The sequence below is a fragment of the Amphiura filiformis genome, chromosome 2 (assembly GCF_039555335.1).
Source record: "Amphiura filiformis chromosome 2, Afil_fr2py, whole genome shotgun sequence".
NCBI lineage: Eukaryota > Metazoa > Echinodermata > Ophiuroidea > Amphilepidida > Amphiuridae > Amphiura > Amphiura filiformis.
In genome coordinates this window covers 20,217,060-20,238,310 of record NC_092629.1, presented here as the reverse complement: position 1 = coordinate 20,238,310, position 21,251 = coordinate 20,217,060, and the positions used below count along the sequence as shown (strand labels likewise).

At 36.0% G+C, this 21,251-nt stretch overlaps 1 protein-coding gene across 1 annotated transcript in view; it reads left to right on the top strand.

Annotated features, from left to right (window-relative positions):
• LOC140145969 (uncharacterized) overlaps positions 1–19,966 on the top strand; it is a 71,420-nt gene extending 51,454 nt beyond the window's left edge. Inside the window, exons 19-22 of the mRNA XM_072167704.1 lie at positions 10,172–10,344; positions 11,963–12,021; positions 12,641–12,676; positions 19,086–19,966. Of these exons, the coding sequence (XP_072023805.1) occupies positions 10,172–10,344; positions 11,963–12,021; positions 12,641–12,676; positions 19,086–19,781 (964 nt within the window). The 3' untranslated portion in view covers positions 19,782–19,966. The remainder of the gene's footprint in view (positions 1–10,171; positions 10,345–11,962; positions 12,022–12,640; positions 12,677–19,085) is intronic.
• The last annotated feature ends 1,285 nt before the right edge of the window (positions 19,967–21,251 follow it).

Sequence of the window (21,251 nt, the reverse complement as noted above, 5' to 3'; positions counted from 1 at the left end):
ATTCCATTAAAATTCCACACTACCGCAGCTGCGGATGATGTTTGAAATATCTTTCACAGAGGGAGTATGAATTTCAAATGGAATTAACACATTAGGCAGCTCCGTTTGAATTTCATACACCTTAGCTCTGAGAATGATTGAATCGGAATCTTCCTCAGAGGGATGTTGTGTTTCAAATAGGGTCTTCTTCTTCTTCTTCTTTGTTGACACTGTCCAACACCCTTTTTATTTCAAAAGAGTCAACCGGACAGGACTGTGCGCATGTGGTTGTACCCAACATTATATATGCAAAAGTCAAAGGTGAATGTCAAAAGATTGGTTTGTTTGATATTATGCTGGAATATTTCGCAAGGTTTTTAGAATCGGGAATAAAAGTCCGCGTTTATAAAATAATGCAAATATAAGAAACTGCAAAACCCGAGGGTCGCTCACATGTAAAAGGTGCTACGGGTATGTGTGCGGCGGTCAAGGGTCCCCTTTTCAGGCTCTCCAACAGTTCCTTAAGACCCACGTTTGCATCATGCTCCAGTTCGTTGAGCCTAAAACTCTGAAAATGGTAGCTATTAGCTCAAATGTTAAAAAAATGAATTTCTTTAGCTCCAAATAGCCTATCTATAATTTGGCCCAATTTTAGTTCACAAACCTCCACAAAAGTGTTGAAATTTCAGTTCACCAAGCCCCTATTTTGCCCCCAAATCAGTTCTTAGTTCCCAAAGTTCGGCACTCCGCCCGCACACCCCTACCAAAATTTTAGTTGAGTGTCCCCCCAGCCCCCAGCAAAAAAAATCAATAGGCCTACCCCGAAAATACAATTTCATGCTTTACGGGTATTGCTATAGCAACATTTCTTTCAGCACGATGACATCGATAACAAATCAAAACTCTTGAAAACAATCAATCTTATACTAGACAATTACAAACTATCTACTCGTCATGACATAAGCCTACTTACGGAACGTTTTAAGGGCCATACGACAAGATGAGTATCTCGTCAAACCTGATCTAATCTATATCTAACATGTCTAATCTCTGAGACTCCGAGTATTCGACAGACTCCAAGTATTCGACGTAAAATATTCGATGAAACATGTCTTCGTTATCTAATATATTCTCATTCTATTTCCAGCAATGTTTAACTTCTAACAAATGTTTGATGACATAAAATCGATAATATGTTATGTAGAATGTCTGGTGGAAATATCGATTTTACGACATCAAACATTCGTTAGAATTTAAACATTACTGGAAATAGAATAGGAAAAGATTAAATAACGAAGACATGATGCATAGAATATTCTACATCTACTAAAAAGTCTGTAGCTGCCTCAATGTATGGATTTAAAAAGCGGTCTTGCTCTACCACCGCGCTGAAACACAAGAAACAACACATCGGCATGAGTAGGAAAATCCTTCTCATCAGCAGCACCTCATATTTGGAACCAACCTCCTGAATTCATCAAACTTTCTGTATGTCATTGTCTGTTTTCAAATGTGCTTTAACGAATCGAATTTGTAACACATTTTTCAGATTTAAAATTAGCAATCCTAAGTTACTCATTGATGCTATCTACTGAAGATATCATCCTAACTCATTGATGCTATCTACTGAAGATAGCAATAGCAATCCTAACCCATTGATGCTATCTACTGAAGATAGCAATATAGCAATCCCAACTCATGGATGTTATCTACTGAATATAGCAATAGTTACTCATTGATACTATCTACTGAAGAAAGTAATCCTAACTCATTGATGCTATCTACTGAAGATAGCAATAGCAATCCTAACTCATGGATGTTATCTATACTGAAGATAATCTTAACTCATTGATTGGTTTTGAATTGATATCGCTGCTCTGTTATACACTGTAAGAATATTGTACATTTCTGACTGAACTCTTGAAATAAAATTGTTTTATTCTCTGTTCATCAGAATAAAATACTGCATCTGCCGTGCTTTGACCGGACGTACTCATATGGCCCGCCAAATGCACGGTAGCTGTGACGGTGGTAACAAACCTCGTGTTGCATTCATTGTGCTCAGGAATGTGGGCTAAGTAGGCCTATACGCAAGTTGTGAACTTGACATTCACAGGGGTACTAGTAGAGGGTACTTAGACTATGTCATGAAAAGATTTTTATACCTGTTAACATAATCTTGGATAATTTTAAAAAATCTCGTAACCTTTTTTTTTTTTTGGGGGGGGCAACCAGTATTTCCCTCATTCTTTAAACCTTGTTCTCTTCGGGACAAAAATTAACTTGATGCAAGGTAATAAGAACTATAGATTACCACTATGGACCGATATTTCCCCGCCTGATTCCCCCACATCCCTCTTTTAGATTTTATTATTCTGTTATGTCTACCATATCATATGCATGAAACGGCTGAGAGGGCTATATAACCTCGCCATGCGGATGGCACTCATAGCATTCCGTAGTCAACAGATCTCTCGTCTAAGCCAAATTACCCATCTCATTCGTATCCTCCGATAATCTCCCTTTCTCTTTCCACCAATTTGCAATCCCTATGTATTAACTAATAAACCAAAGACTTGTGGGATATGATTGGGTCAAAGGTCAACGACTTGTTAGAAGTAAAACGTTTTCTCAATTTCTTTTAATCGTTCCCTCAATCAACTCGTGGGGCAATCGGCGCTAGCTGGCTCAGTCGTTTAATAGCTATTCCTCCATGTCTTCTACGCGCTCTGTATTTAAGGGATTCGTTAAAAAAAGGCCGTATCTGCAATAGCTGCCTTATAGACATTTGACAATTTCTACATTCTATACTATACACATACATGACATATGACACCTGGCAGCTATTCTAGATGGGGCCTTCTTTAATTGCAATAACCCCTTGATTTTTAGCGTCTGTCATCAAGTCCTGCTTGAATTTTATTTTCGATTGGCATGATTAAAACTTCAATCTATAAATCGGCCGGTGTTTTGCTCTGACATCTTTTACTTTTGAGCAGGCAATTTCCTCTCTTCAGTATGAAGATGTCGAGCTAAATTCTTGAACTATTATATTGGATGAAAGTGCACTTTTAATGCTTTGTGTGCTATAGGAACCACTGCACCAATACTGGGCTTGTTTGTACTCATTTTAATTACTGCATTTTTCATGCTAATTCCAAATATGGTCTTGAAAATTTACAATTTTTAAATTTTTAAAATTGTAAAGAAAATTGGGAACTTGTCGTCAGCGGTCGACACTCGACTCGTGTGGAGAGATAAGCAAAAATAAGCCATATTTGTCTTTTTATCGATGAATAGGCAATGCCTATTACACAGTAACATGCCTATTAGGCATGTTACTGTTAGTACTCATTTTAATGTAATTTTCATTATTTGTTAAGTCAGAAATCAAGTTTCAACCTTTTTGCAACAAAAAAAATAAATAAATAAAAATGAAACACTATTACTCGCATGTAGGGAGAGCGTTACAATTGGGTCTGATTAGGGAGGTATTGACAGCGCGTAATACCGATATAGGGAAAAGACGACGTACGGTTGTAGTTAATCAAAAATATTTTGATGAAAAGATATCTCATTTTGATATCATATTATATTCCACGTCGACCAGGACATGTTGATTCTCGTTGTAAAACTCTGTCGTGAGGTATTCTTTAATAGCACATATACATAATACTTCTGCGTGCCGTCATGATCGCAAAAACAGCAGAGCAACACTTAAAAATACACTTGAACACTTAATAAACACTTGTTTGTACAGTGAAGGTATAGTAGTGGTGTTAATTTATAAACACTGAAATAACACTAAAATACGTAAAAAATATGAAGATAGTGTTAAAAGTTATCTTTTTAACACTACACTGATAGCCAGACTAGAGTCATGAAGTGACTCTCTAAGTGGAGTAAACTATACTGACTCTCAAACGGAGCCACCTGATTGTCACAGGAGAGTCAGTTGACTCTACTTGTGGAGTCAATTGACTCTACATTCAAAGTCGTCGACGGAATCATGAAATTTATGACTCTTTAAGAGAGTCGGACTCTGGAATAGTTTGGCTGTTGACACCATGGAATTATCCCATTCCTAAAGGATGGTGGTTCGGCCTAAATTTCTTCAACCTGTCGTCTGACGCTTGCCTATATGGCGTGAAACCCAAAGTAAAGTCTCCTATTCCGTATAAAGTTTGAATTTTCATTATTTTGTGCTATCTGGATATTGCTTTCATGCAACTTTGTTGAGTATTTATGTAGATGTAGATTTCCGAGTTGCCGGAGTGATCCTGTAATGCAGCCAGGGTGACTCTATTTAAATGGAGTCTGTGGGGCAGGGCACCGACACTACCTCATTTGCATAGCAAATGACCCGTCTCCTCCGCAGCCAATTTGGTTCCGCTCCATCGCACTCAACACAAATGACCATACGGGTATGCTCCCCCGGAAAGACCCCCGTTTTGGATTTCACAGCTCCGAAAGACCCCTTATACCGGTATTTGACCAAAATAGAGCTCCGAAACACCCTTGATTTTGATAATTTCAGCTCTGAAAGGTTTCAACCAGAAAGCCGAGAAAGACCCTTGATTTGGACTGTTCGCAGCTTCAAAAGTCCCCATTTACTTGTTCGCAGCTCCAAAAGACCCCTTTTTATCGGTACGCCGTCAGCTCCCAAAGACCCACCACCTCAAAATTCCGGGGAGCATACCCACCAAAATTTGTCGATGTACCCCCCACCCCACCCCCCACCCCCGGAATTTACACCATGAGCATGATGAGGAAACGGGATTTCCAGCATGCATGGCAGTGTAGCGTAATAGTGTGAGGGGAGAGGCCATTCTTTCGTCCCATTTGTCAATTTTTTGTCCCATTTTTTGTCATTTTAAGGACACTTTACTCGGCTACGCCCATGTTTCCTAAAGAAACAAAACTGGAAGGTTTCCACAACCATGGATGCATGCATATCTATACGGTATAATGGCCGGGAATCTATAACCCTGGCCGTATATTAAAGTGGTCTCATCATTGCGTATTATAGAGTATACACAATTTACAATTGGAAATTTTAAAAAAGTTCCCATGTTCTATTTGTTTTTATCTATTGAATATAGATTTATATGGCCTTTTTATGCTTTATTGCACTCTGTATACATTATCATAACCACAGTCAAACTGTAAGAAAGGTGCCACCACATTTTGATATGTTGCTGTAAATACGCTACAATAATAAGAGCAGGTTTCCGTTTTGTTTAAGAAGCAATATTCATTTAGATGCTTCAATTAGCAATACTAACTTAGTGAATATGCAAAACAGATGACATAATTTTGCTACTTTAATTAATAAGCATTTAATTACTTCCATGTTTAATCAATACTAAACCATAAAGGCGGGCTATACAATAATTAGAGTATCATTGCTTTGTGAACCTAATCATCCGTTCTACTCGGAGGATGGTCATTTTAATTACAAAAACAGAGCATCGAGGAGGTGGGATGTCTTCATATTAGGCAAGTGGTTTAAACCGTTAATATATTGTATAGATAATTAGGTTAAACATCGGGAACAAATTGTTAATGGGTTGTGGCTATTATCATGATTAATTGTGAAGTCAAGTAAATCAATATGATACAGTTTAATTAAGATACATATCAAGCTAGTATGGCTATCATAAGTCGTTAGTCTGTTGCGGCGGCATCTGCGTGGATATACCGAGTCTGTCGACACCACAAATGGTCAAAATCTTGTCTGCTTCCTCATGATGGTACTTTGTGATTATTGATCTTTCTTCCCCCACAACATTTAACACTTCATAATTTTGATGGTCAACATCAAGTTTAAGATATTGGTTATAGTTAATGCTACAAATTTACACAATTAATTGTTAGTGATCACGTTATCGTTATTCTTTTGTCTCTATTGCATGAGCCCATGAGTTTAAGACGTTGAATAGGCTTAACTACAGGCAAGAGGTTTTTAAAATTTCAGAATTGTAAATGTTCATGACCATATTTGGAATCAGCATGAGAAATACATTAAAGTGAAGCCTAGAGTAATTGGTTAATTTCAGTGTTACTCTTGAAATTTTCAAAACATATCTCACAACTTGGACTCATTTTAAAAACTACTGATGTTTTCACGTCACAATGATTTTGTTGATGAAACAAAATAACTAATTAAGATACAACAGCATGGACTAAACTGAATCTTGATCATGGAAATAACAATATCACCATCAGCATCCACAACCACAACAACACGAATGACATCAATAATAATAATAATAATAATAATAATAATAATAATAATAATAATAAATAATAATAATAACACTAATAATAATAATAATACTAATAATAATAATAATAATAATAATAATAATAATAATAATAATAATAATAATAATAATAATAATAATAAGCATAATAACACTAATAATAATAATAATAATAATAATAATAATACTAATAATAATAATATAATTGTAACACAAATAACACTAATAATAAGACTAATAATAATAATGATAATAATAATTTTAATAACGTTAAAATCGACTAAATGGTCAAAAATGACACCATAGAATATAAAAACTAGTATTTTTTATAAGTTGGAGCCAGTATCAACAAAAACATCAAGACCGCATGGCCAGTATAGGTCCGAGGCCGGAGAATAATGGAGTTTCAATATAGAAGGGCCCCGCAGGGCAAGAAAGCAATACGTAACCTTAATGTAACATTGCCCAACAGTTGCCTTAATGTAATTTGACAACACATAATATATAAACGTTGAGGTGAAATTATTATTTCTCCCTATAGTCAATTTCACCTTATAGCCCCGTTTTACCAACATATTTCCCCCTTTTAGTGGACGCTAATGAAATAATAATAGCAACAACATCAACTACAAAGATATCAATAATAATATTTATGATTATTATTTATATAATTAATATTATGCCTCACCTTATATTTCCCAAATATTTCCCCGCTAAATAAACATATAAGATCATTAATTGTATACCCTATCTGCACTTTATTAGGCTCTTCATTATTTATTTTTCAATCTCACATACATCAGTGGTATATCGGTATGATATATGTTGACACATTACGTGAGTCACAACATCTGTATTCTTCTATTCATTATGTTACACAGCCACGGGGATGAAACAAAAGATTATTAGAAGGTACTAGACGCGAGTTCTCAGGTGTCCTGATTTACCAGCAGACTACTCAACTTTTCCCGCCAAAAATGATCACTCAAAATGTTTAAAAATATTTAATTAACGTTAATTTTTTGAAATATTTATCGTAAATTCTGATGAAGATAATTCTTTATGTAATGAAGAAATGAAATAGTCAGGATATAATACAAAAAATTGAGTAAATGGTGTAAAAAATACCATTATGAAGTGGAAATTTGGTTATTTTAGCAGACGGTAATGTTGAAAGCAGACGACAATTTGTTAGCTAATCGACGTGTAAGCGAGAAGCAACTTTGTATACGATGAAAACCTATTGGCATGAGGCAATCAAGGTAATTGTCATCTCATGGCTTGTATTTTCAATTTCATAATTCGAAGACAGAAATGAATGTAAGACGATAATTTGAAAAGTGATGTTCATCTATAAAAGCCATCAGTGTTATTTAACAGTCATGGAATAGTCATTTCATGAAGAGATGAGTTGCCTACCAAAATATTTGTGATTATTGATTTGTATATTGGGCTATTGCAGCTATCAAATGTACTCCCTATTGGTCTAATATGTAGGCCTATAACGTAGGCCTATAGAAATACGTTGTGTCCGACAGACATGACAGAGCAGGCTACAGTTCAGACGATTTTCAAATATGGCCGACGTGATATTACATACAGCCTTATAACGTTTTTCAGGTCTTCTTGATATTTTATTAAACACTAAATATTACCCAAATTCAACTTAAAAACTATACTTTTAAGTCCAATCTTAGCAAACTAGGTGTCATATGAAAGGTTGTAATTTATAAGAACCAAAGCCACTCTACAATTTTGAGAAAGAGATTGCCCATGTGAAATGTACATTTCGTCGTGGCAAAATATTCCGTCCATATTCGGGAAATTGTCACCGCAGTATGATATTTATTTTGACTATACTTACAGGCATGAGAATGTTTAGGTTTAAGCCTGAATTCAGTGGGTTTTTTTTTGTGTGGTTTTTTTGTGTCCAAATTTCCGCACTTTCTTTTAATTTTAGCCCGTTTTTGGCCGTTTTAGCCTAATTTCACGCGCTTTTCAGGCTTTTTTTAACTTTTCTAAGTTTTTTCATGGATGATTATTTCTCATGCCCCGAAGCGAAGTGTAATAAGCAAAGTGGATAATATCTTGTTTGGGAGTAGTAGGTCCTATAAATATTTTACCGTCAATAATAATATTCTGAATTTTCTCAACATATCATTTCATAATAACCGCTGAACATGCATGTACTAGGCTTGTTTGTACTCATTTTAATGTATTTTTAAGTGGAATGAAAACAAAATTAAAGCTTGCAGCCTATAAAAAACGTCCTAGAGGTTCATGCCCGGGGGGGTGGGGTTCTTCCTGGTTGAAGGTATACGGGGATGTGCCACGGTTTTGGGGTACCTTTTCAGCGATTTTGGTATATCAATGGGTGGGTTTTCAGTGGAGACCAATGCGCCCAATTGGGCGCATTTTGGCAAAAGTGCCCTTAAAGCGCCCAATTATGGCAAATTTGGGTGCTTTTTGGGTGTTTTTTCTTGAAAATTGGTATACGGATGGGTAGCAAAAACAGCAAAAAGTAGGTATAGAGAAAGTCAGCATCCGAAAGTCTGCGTGGCACACCCCGTACAAAATTTTTGAAGAACCCCCGAGGGGTTCATGGAATAGAGACAAAAGAATAATGATAATAATCGTGCTCACTAACAATAATAGTGTAAATTTGTAATAAAAAATATCCAATATCTTAAACTTGATGTTGACCATCAACAAGACAAATGATGAAGTGTTAAATGCTGTGGGGGAAGAGAGATCAATAATCACAAAGTACCATCATCTGGAAGCAGGCAAGATTTTGACCATTGTGGTGTCGACATACTCGGTATATCCACGCAGAGGCCACTGCAACAGACTTACGACTTATAATAGCCATACTAGCTTGATATGTATCTTAATTAAACTTTATCATATTGATTTACTTGACTTCACAATTAATCATGATAATAGTCACAACCCATTAACAATTTGTACCCGATGTTTAACCTAATTAATAATTATCTATACAATATATTAACGGTTTAAACCACTTGCCTAATGAAAACATCCCACCTCCTCGATGTTTTGTTTTTGTAATTAAAATGACCATCCTCCGAGTAGAACGGATGATTAGGTTCACAAGCGATGATACTCTAATTATTGTATACCCCGCCTTTATATGGTTTAATATTGATTAAACATGGAAGTAATTAAATGCTTATTAATTACAGCAGCAAAATTATGTCATCCGTTTTGCATATTCACTAAGTTAGTATTGCTAATTGAAGCATCTAAATGAATATTGCTTCTTAAACAAAACGGAAACCTGCTCTTATTGTAGCGTATTTACGACAAAATATCAAAATGTGGTGGCACCTTTGTTACAGTTTGACTGTGGTTGCATGTGATATGTATATAGTGTGTAATAAAGCATAAAAAGGCATGCTTAGTATACATAATAGACCTGAAAAAAACAAATAGAACATGGGAACTTTTTTTAAATAATTTCAAATTGTAAATTTGATAAACTCTATTATAATACGCACTGAGACCAATAATATACTGCCCCTTTAAGATTTTCAGCAGTGCAGTGCTGTAGATATGCATGGCCATGGTTGCGGAACCCTTGCCAGTTTTGTTTTTTGGGAAACAGGGGCAAGGCCAGGGGGATCGCGGGTCCCTAAAATATGTAGGATAAAATGGGGACACATGCAGCAAAGAGTAAAGTGCCCTTAAAGTGACTCAAAATGGGACACAATATAGACAAATTGGGACGAAAATTTGGCTTTTCCCCCTCACACTAAAATTGTGCCTTACAACGCATTGATTAGATATTATTTATGCCTATAAGTGTATCTGCATTTGTAGGCCTATAGGCTTAATATCGGTAATTATTATGTTCGCGAAAACAATGACTAAATTTCCCATTATTTTTTTCGTCTTTTCGTTAGATTGCAGCGACGAAAATCGGAGGCCAATCTCAGCGTCCCAGGTCAAAGCAACGACAAGAGCAGCGAGAAAGACAAAGATAAAGATGGCGGAGATGGGGGAGACAATGACGGGAAATCTCCGGCTGTCAAGAAGGCCAATGCGGTGGTTAAAACGGTGACTGGCATGCTTAAAGGTTGCTTTTATTTTATTGTTTGTTCGGTCGTTACTTGTTTCAATGTTTGTTTGTTTGTCTTGTTTATTTCAATAGAAGATAAATAAACCATGATGCCACTGAGTAGATACGGAGTAAATTGATTCCGTTATTTGTATCCAGTTTTTAAAAATCTTTTTCTGTCCGGGGACGGTAAAACGTAAAGTATCCTAAAATGACTAAAATTAATGGGACAAAAAAAAAATAACGAATGGGGACGAAAATTTGGCTTTTCCCCTTACTATACGCCGCAAACACTTACACAAATTCAGACAGTACGGACACAAAACAAAACCTGATTGTTTTATGCCTTACATTAATTGCCGTTAATCTAATTTGAATCCATAGGCCTAATATTAAGTCACATTGCGTGATACGACGCATGTACTTCCATTATAACAAGTTTCAAATTGGTAATTAAATTAAATATTTGGCATTTTATTCTGACTTTGTCGGCTTATTTTCCCGCCCATTTACATCACGTTTGCTGTGTATTCATCGAATAAATACCATGCACATTACAAAGTTGTTCTTATCCGTGCATAAAAATAACAATGTCCTATAATTTGATAGATTCTGACTTTCTTTACAAAGTTCCCGCCTGATACCAACATCACGTTTATGACATCAATGATCCATGCATTGGTACTAAATTAGCATGCAATGTTTTTCAAGACATTCTAATTGCATTTCTTCAAAGTGTCCGCCTATTAACATGATTAATTCGTAAAAGAGTAATAGTTTGAAGGTATTTTCCATAAAATAAATGAACAGAGGACTTTTGTTGGGAATCCACACTTTTAAAATGCCCAAAGGCGGACAAATCCAAAAGAAATATAAAACAAAAAAATATAAAATCTTATTTGAGAGGTTCATTCCGACAATTCCGTGATTTTTCATTCATTGAATTACATTTCCAAGCTTTTTCCAATAGCACTTTTTTTAATAGCAACTTGAATGGAAAAGTAAATCATCTTATGGGGTGTACACTTACATGTATGGAATAGGCGAATATAGATTATTTTAACGCCTTCATGTTAGGCCAAGGTTTCTTTAATTATATATTATAGAAACTGAAAAGCCCCTCTTCCTCCTTTTTTCGAAAACCCGGACATGAAACATTTTTTTTTATTTTACTTTGCCCACAGAATTAAAACTAATTTTTAATTTTTAATGTGACTTTGCCTTATACAACCCATATGGCCATATATTATTGTAGCAAAACTAATACAAAATACCAAATCACATATACCAGCAAAAAGCAAGAATAACCCAGCAAACACAAAATGTTCTTTAAAAAAAATGTTATAAACGTGTTATTTCACTTCTGATTTTATTCAAAACATTTCAATAACATTTAAATCAATGTCGGATTGATATGAAAAAACGTTGTCAAAATGTTATTCTAAAATATTTTTGGAAAAGATTGTTTTGCAAAATATTAAATAACATTATGCTCGAATGTTTTGCAAAACGTTTTCAAAGATGTTATATATACAAAAGACAACACAGAGATGTAATGTCAGTAAAAATATCATGTTTGCATGTTTGTTGTAATATGTGATAAATTTCAATAATTATCTATACGGTGCTTTAACAGGTCGTGAAATGAGTGAACTTCGGCACGTTATAAACGAACTGAAAGGATTTGATAGTTTGGTGAGTACGACAATTACTATAAGCCTATTTTTGAAAAATACCAACTCCAAATTTCTGTTTTTTCATGTTACACTCTTAACACGGTTGGGCAACACTTCACCCAACATTTGACAATTTTCGTTTGATGGGTAGGGCCTACATTTGACCAACATTTTACCCTATAACACATTCAAAATGAATAACAAAACAATTCCTCCCACTCCATTCGGCTATTTTCAAGGTCAAAGGTCAACACAGAGGACATATTTCAAAGTTGCTCATATCTGGTTAAAAATGCACACCAAAATATTCCACTCATTTCAAGGAATCCGAAAAGGTATAGTTTGACTATGGCATACCGTTCTCGAGTTAGGAGCAAAAAAAGCCAAATCTTTGGGGTCAGTTTTTTGGCCACACAGGGGCCAAAAATTAAAAATGTTCCCGGGTATGTAGGTCTACAGGGGGTTAGTAGTTACGATTTTTTAGATTAATTATCTATTAGGGTTGGTACATATTTTGTTTGAGGAGGGTAAAAAATAATGAGTGTAATTTTGTAAAATAAATTACCCCCGCCCCACGAATATTATATGTTTGTGCAGCACTGAGGGCTAATTTCAATGTTGTTGTTCTATTATTTCAGGCAACGAGAAATAGAATCCAAGAACTTTCTCAGAAGGTAGGTATTATCTTGAATATTTAAGCAATTTTATAAGAAGAATTAGGTATGCCTATATATAAAGCTACGGATTGTGAATTGAATCCTTAATAAAACTCGCTCACCTAGCCACATAAAAACCCATCTCACTCTCTTATACGGAGCACGGTGGCCGAGCGGAACGGTCATCGACTCATAATCGGAAGGTTGCGGGTTCGAGCCCCGGCAAGGCCATCATGTTGTGCCCTTGAGTAAGGCACTTTATCTCGATTACTCCTCTCCACCCAGGTGAATAAATGGGTACCGGCATTCTCAAATACTGGGAAGGTAACAGACTCGCTGTGGAGGAGGTGTAGCGATCCCCCTATAGCAACATTACATGGAGGAGTCTGGCCCAATCGCCAATGAAAGAGAAGAGAGATCTTAATACGAAGAATAGATATTACCCAGAATGCACCAGGAACTCCACTCAAATTCAAGGAAAACGTTGGACCATAGATTGGGCTATTCCAGTTGAAATCCATGCACCCTATGGAAGATGCATGACCTTAATCTCCCACACAGGGTTTGCGAATTTTAATTTTGGGGGGGTGCTGATTTTTCAAAAAGTTAACCTTTTTCAAATGGAAAGTGCGATTGCACAGATTTGTTATATAAAAAGTAGACCTAAAACACAGTTTAAAATGGCCAATTTTGTCAATGTTTGTGTAATGTGTGACATTTTGATTTAAAAAAACATAGCAGTACAAGTCGACCTAAGTGGAATGAGGGGAGGGGACGTGGGTACGGCCCTTCTAGGGGTGGGAGAGTTCCTCTTTTCAGCTGATTTTTGGTTGGCAAATTTACGCGTTTTCTTTGATTTTTTCAGCCCATGTCTTTTTACCATAATTTTACATTAAAATTGATATCATGTTGATGTTATATAAGTGAAGAAAATACAAGTCATTGCATGCATATACTTGCACCATCGTATTATGTTCATATCTCTGCAGATACTAAATTAATACACGAAACAAAAATCATGACATGCAACTTAACTGCAACAACTCGTAGTAATTAGCGATCATCATACCCTTCGCTACACTAACGCACTAATTGCCATGATTGTTTTCGTGGTTCAACGTCCTGGGTTTATCAAATTTGAACAAGATTTCCTACTTTCTGAGGCTTGAAGGCAATCCTCCTTATCCCAATTGGTAATCTAGAGAATAAATTGCTCGTACTATTAGACGATGTGTGTCTTTACCACGTAATTAGATGGCGTGGAAGGATGACGTTTAGGCAAGGCGTTGACATTACTTCTGGATATAAATACCTTTAAAGAGTATGCTATGTCGTGCGGCTATGCAGCTGTTTTATATAAAAATCGCGCTCCCTTTGCAAAGAAAGTTGCGCCAAATTTGTGTATGAATTCTAATTATACATTATTTCGTTCTTTGCTTGTTTTCTGGCATTGTGGCTTGGACTGTGGGAGGAAATTTATTTTGCGCGGCCATGCCAGTTATGGAAAAACGACATTTGCACCAAGGTTGTGTAACAAAGTGGTTTCCACGATGACTGTAACATAACCATGATAACATAACATAACATATGTTAACTTTTGTAATTGCTTACAAGTGTGTTCCTTTATTCCTTCCTTCCTTTTTTTCTTTCTTTCTTTCTTTCTTTCTTTCTTTCTTTCTGTTTTCTTTCTTTCTTTCTTTCTTTCTGTTTTTTTCTTTCTTTCTTTCTTTCTTTTTTCTTTCTTTCTTTCTTTCTTTTTTTCTTTCTTTCTTTCTTTCATTCTTTCTTTCTTTCATTCTTTCTTCTTTCTTTCTTTCTTTCTTTCTTTCTTTCTTTCTTTCTTTCTTTCTTTCTTTCTTTCTTTTCCTTTCTTTCTTTCTTTCTTTCTTTCTTTCTTTCTTTCTTTCTTTCTTTCTTTCTTTCTGTTTCCTTTCTTTTCTTTCTTTCTTTCTTCTTTCTTTCTTTCTTTCTTTCTTTCTGTTTTCTTTCTTTCTTTCTTTCTTTCTTCCTTTTTTCTTTTTCTTTAATTCTTTCTTTCTCTTTTCTTTCTTTCTTTCTTTCTTTCTTTCTTTCTTTCTTTCTTTCTTTCTTTCTTTCTTTCTTTCTTTCTTTTTTCTTTATTTCTTTCCTTCTTTATTTCTTTCGTTTTTCTTTCTTTCTTTCTTTCTTTATTTCTTTCCTTCTTTATTTCTATCTTTCTTTCTTTCTTTCTTTAATTCTTTCTTTCTTTCTTTCTTTCTTTCTTTTATTCTTTCTTTCTTTCTTTCTTTCTTTCCTTCTTTATTTTTTCCCCTTTATTTCTTTCCTTCTTTATTTCTTTCGTTCTTTCTTTCTTTCTTTCTTTCTTTATTTCTTTATTTCTTTATTTCTTTATTTATTTATTTATTTATTTATTTTTTTATTTATTTATTTATTTATTTATTTCATTCATTCTTTTTTTCTTTCTTTCTTTCTTTCTTTCTTTCTTTCTTTCTTTCTTGCCTGTTTGCTCTTGATTTCTTTCTTTGCTTTCTTTCTTTCTTTCTTTATTTCTTGCTTGCTTGATTATTTTCTGGCCTTATGACTTAGACAAATTTTATCATTTTGCGCGGTTATGCCGATTGTGGAAAAACGATATTTGCATCAAGATTGCATGTGCAACAAAATTTATTTATTTATTTATTTATTTACTTATTTACCTCTTTCTTTATTTTTTTAAAAAGTGCGAACAAACATAATTTTATAGGTTTAGTAATGTGTTGCTTGTGGTATATCTGCGTTAGTTGATTGAGAGGTCGTAATAAATACTGCCAATGAACGGGAAAGGGTGATAAATGCATGTAATGTGTTAACGGCTATGCGCAGAATAGCTGCTATAATGCAAAATATGAAGTGAATCATCAATGGGTCGGAATGCTCATGTCTCATTCCTAGGCTTAGCATCAGACTCTGATGCGGGAGGAGGCAAAAAATTCCATACTGCAGTTACTGTCCATTTTCCTATACATAATACACAGTACTCTCACCATTGACGCGTGACCTCTACAAACAGTAGGCCTACATGTTATAGCCTATGGGCATTGCCTAGTTAACGTCACTGTGTGAAAAATAACCGGCCAATATTTAAAGTATTCTCTGAAATTCTAGAAAATATAGTTTTGTAACATGTCCTGACGCAACCTCTCTGGATAGTATACTAATAGCAACAGAGCCCGAAAGTAGTGCTAGGCCTACTGTAGACATGACTGCATCATGCCAAACTGAAATTGCTTGCTCCCACCCCCGCGGTTTTGTCAAAAAATCCTTAGGCCCTACCACATGCAACATTTATGAAAACCAAAGTTTTTTTTGCGTGCGTATAGCGATCATTTAATTCTGCTTAGGCCTACTTGTATTAAAATTCATTCGTGTCGGCTACATCACTGCTGCATGGACCTATTGGTCTACCAAAGAGGTCGTGTTCCGCCAATTTTACACTACCATTTCGGAAAGTGTCACGAAGCAGCTTTTCCGAGTGAACACATTAGGTACTTAATGGAGCTCTAAATTGGACATTGATGAGAGTATGATGAGAGCGTGATTTGTAAATAAGCAATACTCCCTATCACGCTTAACCCTGTCCACGCTGGCGTCAACTGTATAGACGACAAGTTCTAAATTTTCTGTACAAATTCAAAAATTTCAGAATTGTAGGCCTACATTGTCATGACCAAATTTGGAATCAGCATGAAAAATGCATTAAAATGAGTACAAACAAGCCAAGTATTGGCTCAGTTGTTCTTGAGATAGTTAGCAAATGGAGCGCTAATTGGACATTGGTGAGAGTATGATAAGAGTCAGACCGTGATTTGCCGTACTCCCTATCTATAAGCCCAAGAGCAGAAAAGTACGTCTTCCCATGATGCAATAGATAGTGATGTGCGCCCTTAAACCCCGTAGCCAAATTGCCAACCCTCTCCACGCGGGTGTTAATTGCAGACGAAATTTCTTTAGAATAGAAAATTCAAGAATCTCAAAGTTGTACATTATCATGACCATAATTTGCATGAAAAATGCATTAAAATGAATATACAAACAAACCCAGTAATGTTTCAGCACAGTGGTTCTTGCGAAATGATCTCAAAATTTGGCAAATTTTACGTTGAAAGCTATGGTCAGCGCGCATATTCAATTTGAGTTTTTTTGGACTCTAAACCAATGTATTATGGGAAGACACAATTATTTGTACTCCCTGACGTGATGCTCCCTTTGATGTTTACATTACTGTAAACACTATACCTGCGTGCCGTTTTTGGAAGCGCCTCTCTAATTTGTAAAATGGCTCTTCAAGTTTCAAGACGCTACGGTATTTCTTGATCGTTTGGTCTTTCGGAAAGCATCGGGAAATACTTTCCCGATGTGGTTTTTTTCTTCTTCTTCTTCTTTATGTTAAAGAAATAGAAAAAGAATGGACGCAAATTTAATGAATACCAATATTCGTTGCCACGTGTTTTGGTCAACGTTTATTAGGCCTTAGCACCATTATTTGCAAGTACGTTTATGGAAAAAATACATCGTGAATGAACTCCATACGAGTTTTTAGAATTTGTTTGGTATATCTTTTGTTTTATTTTTATATTTTGATTTAATTTGTCTTCCAAAATGTTCAAACGATTAGCATGATTATCAAATTGACCTATCAATCAAATATCTTATAGTTTTCGCGCCATATTCCCGTTACGCGCCAAAATGGTTAAGGGTCTTTGCTTGTTATATACCCAACGAGAATGAACTGCCAACGAAGCTGAGCGTCAACGTCCCATTTTACTAATGACTTGATGAGCTGTTTCGGTAATTGAAAACACGTATTAAGGGCTTGGTTTTAACTTCAGTCGCAAAGACCTATGCGATCGACTTTTAACCAATAAGATCACTCGTTTCTTTTTAGTTAAAATATGTACAAACCTAGGTCATTTGTCAAATTATAGCACCCTGGTAAATACATAGTTCACCGATAACAAATAATTCTTAACATTTTCCCAAAAATAACAATGTCTCATCCTTATCGCAAAAACAATATTGCTTTTTACACACATTCATGTCAAAAATTTCTAAAAAGATATAATGCCCACTATTTTCAGTTAGCTTTCATAGCGTATTTGATTCGGTCCCTTTTAATTTTCAATTCAGCGAAAACTGTATCCATGATATCTTCATTTCTGAAGACCCTTATCATACATTATGGTCTGGATCGCCGCTCCAACCTGCTTCTTAAGAATCCCCTATAAAAATTAAAAATAAATAAATTTTGGATTTATAAAGCGCCTTTCTCCAGATCTTAGAGGACTCAAAGCGCTGTAATTTCGCTGCAATGGTGAATCATCACAATCAGATCGCATCAACTAGGTTGCTGCCGAACGGCGCACACCTATCCGCATTTAGATTGTAACATCCACCAATTATCTGTGTAGCTCCCCAAATTACATTGGGTGAAGGAAGTTTTTGATAACCAAACAACTAATCACCGATTTTTGCGATACAGGAGGAAACCGGAGATCCCGGAGAAAACCTGCGAGAGCGAGCATGGAATCGGGATAAACCAAGTGCACATGAGTCCTTGGGCCGCGCCGGGGCTTGAACCCGGGACCTCAGTGGTGCAAAGCGAGGGAACTACCGCTGCGCTAACTCGCCCTCCCTAGTTCGGTTCCAATCAGTTCTTAAGATCCTGTCCACCAGTGGCAGTGACTCGTTCTTAAGACCACCAGTTGGGCCAAATCAGTTCCTAAAATCGTCAACATGTTCCAAAATCGGCGTCATGCACCATATACCAATGAACCAACGCACCATAATACAACTATAGTGAAAGTTAATTGCCCCAATCCCGGGATCTGAAGAGTAACATAACCTCTGAAGATTTCAATTATAATAATTATTGAAATGTTTATAGATTTTTGTAAACCTATACGAAAGACCGCTCTCATACTCTCCACGACTATGGGCCGACTAACGTCAAGTTTAAAAAAAAAAGAATATTAAAAAATTTCAGAATTGTAAATTTTCATAACCATATTTGGAATCAGCATGAAAAATGCATTATAATGAGTACAAACAAGCCTAGTTTTGGTCCAGTGGTTCTTGAGATAGCCCTTTTAAAGAAAATATCTCAAAACTTGGCACTTTTTATGTTGAAGATTATGGCTAGCATGCACAGCAGGAAATGGAAAATATATGGAGATGGTGTCGAGTTGTCCTCTGAATGTCCCATTTAAGACCTATGCACAGCTAATTTTCTCTCCGCATACCGAGTGCTTCTCATTGTTTAGTTCACGATATTGATGTAATGTCTGTTATGAAATGTGGTAATGGGACAAGCACTTAAATCATGTAAATATTCAAATAAATATAACTCATGATATGCCATTTTAGTCATTTTTGACGATCTTACTTTATTCTTTCTTTTCCCTTTCAGTGCGATGACTTGAAATTGAAGCTTAAGAAAAGAGACGCCGATTTGAAGCGTGCTTTACAGCGAATTTCCGAACTTGAAACCCGGGTTGCCAGTAAACTACCTAAAAATGGCAAGTTGCCACATTACAACCATGACAATAGGCGCCTAAATCTGAACGTCAATGTGCGAAGTATAAGCTTAACTAGTTTGGAAAGTAGCGGTAATGAAGATTCACCAGGTTGGCAAATAGAAGGTTTTGAAACAGCATTTGATGATTCAAGTGATTTAAGACAGGATAGCCCACGTGTTACTACGCCGACTTCTCCCCCAAGAATTACAAACGGATCCAGTACGCCTAAGCAAACCAAAACTCCCACAACACCAAAGAAATTCGTGCTACCATTACGTCACCCGCGAGAGATGATTGTACCGGGAATATCAATAAACAGTGACGTCATACAAGAACCCAGCACGTACACGTGGCTTACGCCTCCTATAGGATCTCGACCTGCTCAAGAGGTGGAGAGTTCGACTCATAGTGAGTCCGATGTTCAATCCGGTGACCCGGATGGTCAATCCGGTGACCCGTCAGCGGGGAATAAATTGCTATCTGCGAGTGGGCAGAGCAGGAGCTCGGCAGCTAGCCAATCAGGTGATGCGGCGTCTGATCAAGGGTCTATGTTAAGCGACGCCAGTAGTATGGATAGTGATTTTTGATCAATGGTAAACGTTGTTGATGGACAGAGTAGTTGCTCGGCAACTAGCCAATCAGGTGATGCGTCTGATCTAGGCTCTAATTTAAGCAACCTCATGTGAATAGTGATTTTTAATTGGTCATGTTGGTAGCTGTATGTTACTGGGCCGAATATGAATTCGACAGCTAGCCAATCAGGTGATGCGTCTAATCATGGAGGTATATAAATAAATGGAGAATGGTCCAGCCAAGCCTCTTTTGTACTACGTTGGTTATGACCAATTATTGTTGAATGGGCATTTTCAGGTTTATATTGATTATGCTAAGCTGATTACATTGTGAAGTCTGTTTCACTGGCCATTGATTTCAATGGGGTAAAATGAAGTTTATACTTATTGGAAAGTGCTCATGTTTCATAAAATTTTGATATCAAAATCTCATTTTCGCCAAAAATTGAGTGCTTAAATTCTGAGACTAGTAGGCCTATACCTATGTTTAGGTATACTAGTCTCAGTTAAATTGCATCAAGAAATCAGTCTTTTTGATAAAAGAAACACCTTATCTGTTGTCATCTTGTGACTTCCTACATTTTGGTCATGAAAAATTGAATTATGACTTTTTTTCCCAAAAAGTTATGACCCCCCTCCCCGTATATTTGGAACCCCTCCTCCAAAGAAAATGATAGCCCCTAATAATATTAATATAATCATTTAGGCCTAAATACTGATAATTATTTATTATAAAATGAGAAGTTTAATGATGATGATTTAGGCGGCCTATACGATTTCATGACAATACAGATTTAAAAGTTTAAAAAGCAATAATATGACATCCGTCATGGCACTCAATCAATTTGACCCGAAGCTTCCACCCAAATCACGGTTATCATACACTAAACTATGAGAAACTGTTTAAACAAAGTATGTAGGGCCTATACATTCCGTATATCAATTTCTCTCTAGAAAAGATTGTCTGATCATCACTTTTGCTTAAATTCCGAAGTACTTCCGGTAAATTTTGCTCGCTCGTAACTCAAATGGCCCAAATTGGCCCAACATAATTTTTTCACAATCGGAAGGTAAAAACGTTTTGCTTTCATTTGCACTATATTTGAACTCCCTCAGACCCCCTTAAAAGCTTAATATATGAACATGAAAATTAAGTATATTTGTCAAGTTACGGCACAACTAGTGTAGAAAACAGTTTCATAACTTGAGAACAGAACATCCAAATTTCTTCGGGTTTTCGCACGATCATACATTGAAACTATAAGCTATCAAAACTGGTGACTTTGAACATCTGATTTGACTAGCTGACGTCATTATACAGTCTCTTTTACAAGGCTTCCGGTACGGGTCAATGTAGGGTCAATTCCTATGAGGAAATTTTGGGAGTGACAATCAATGAACCATGGTAGAGGCTCATAACCATCGTGGAGATCAATAGCTTGGCTGAAGTGGCTGGTCAATTCAAGTTTGGTGACTCATTGAATA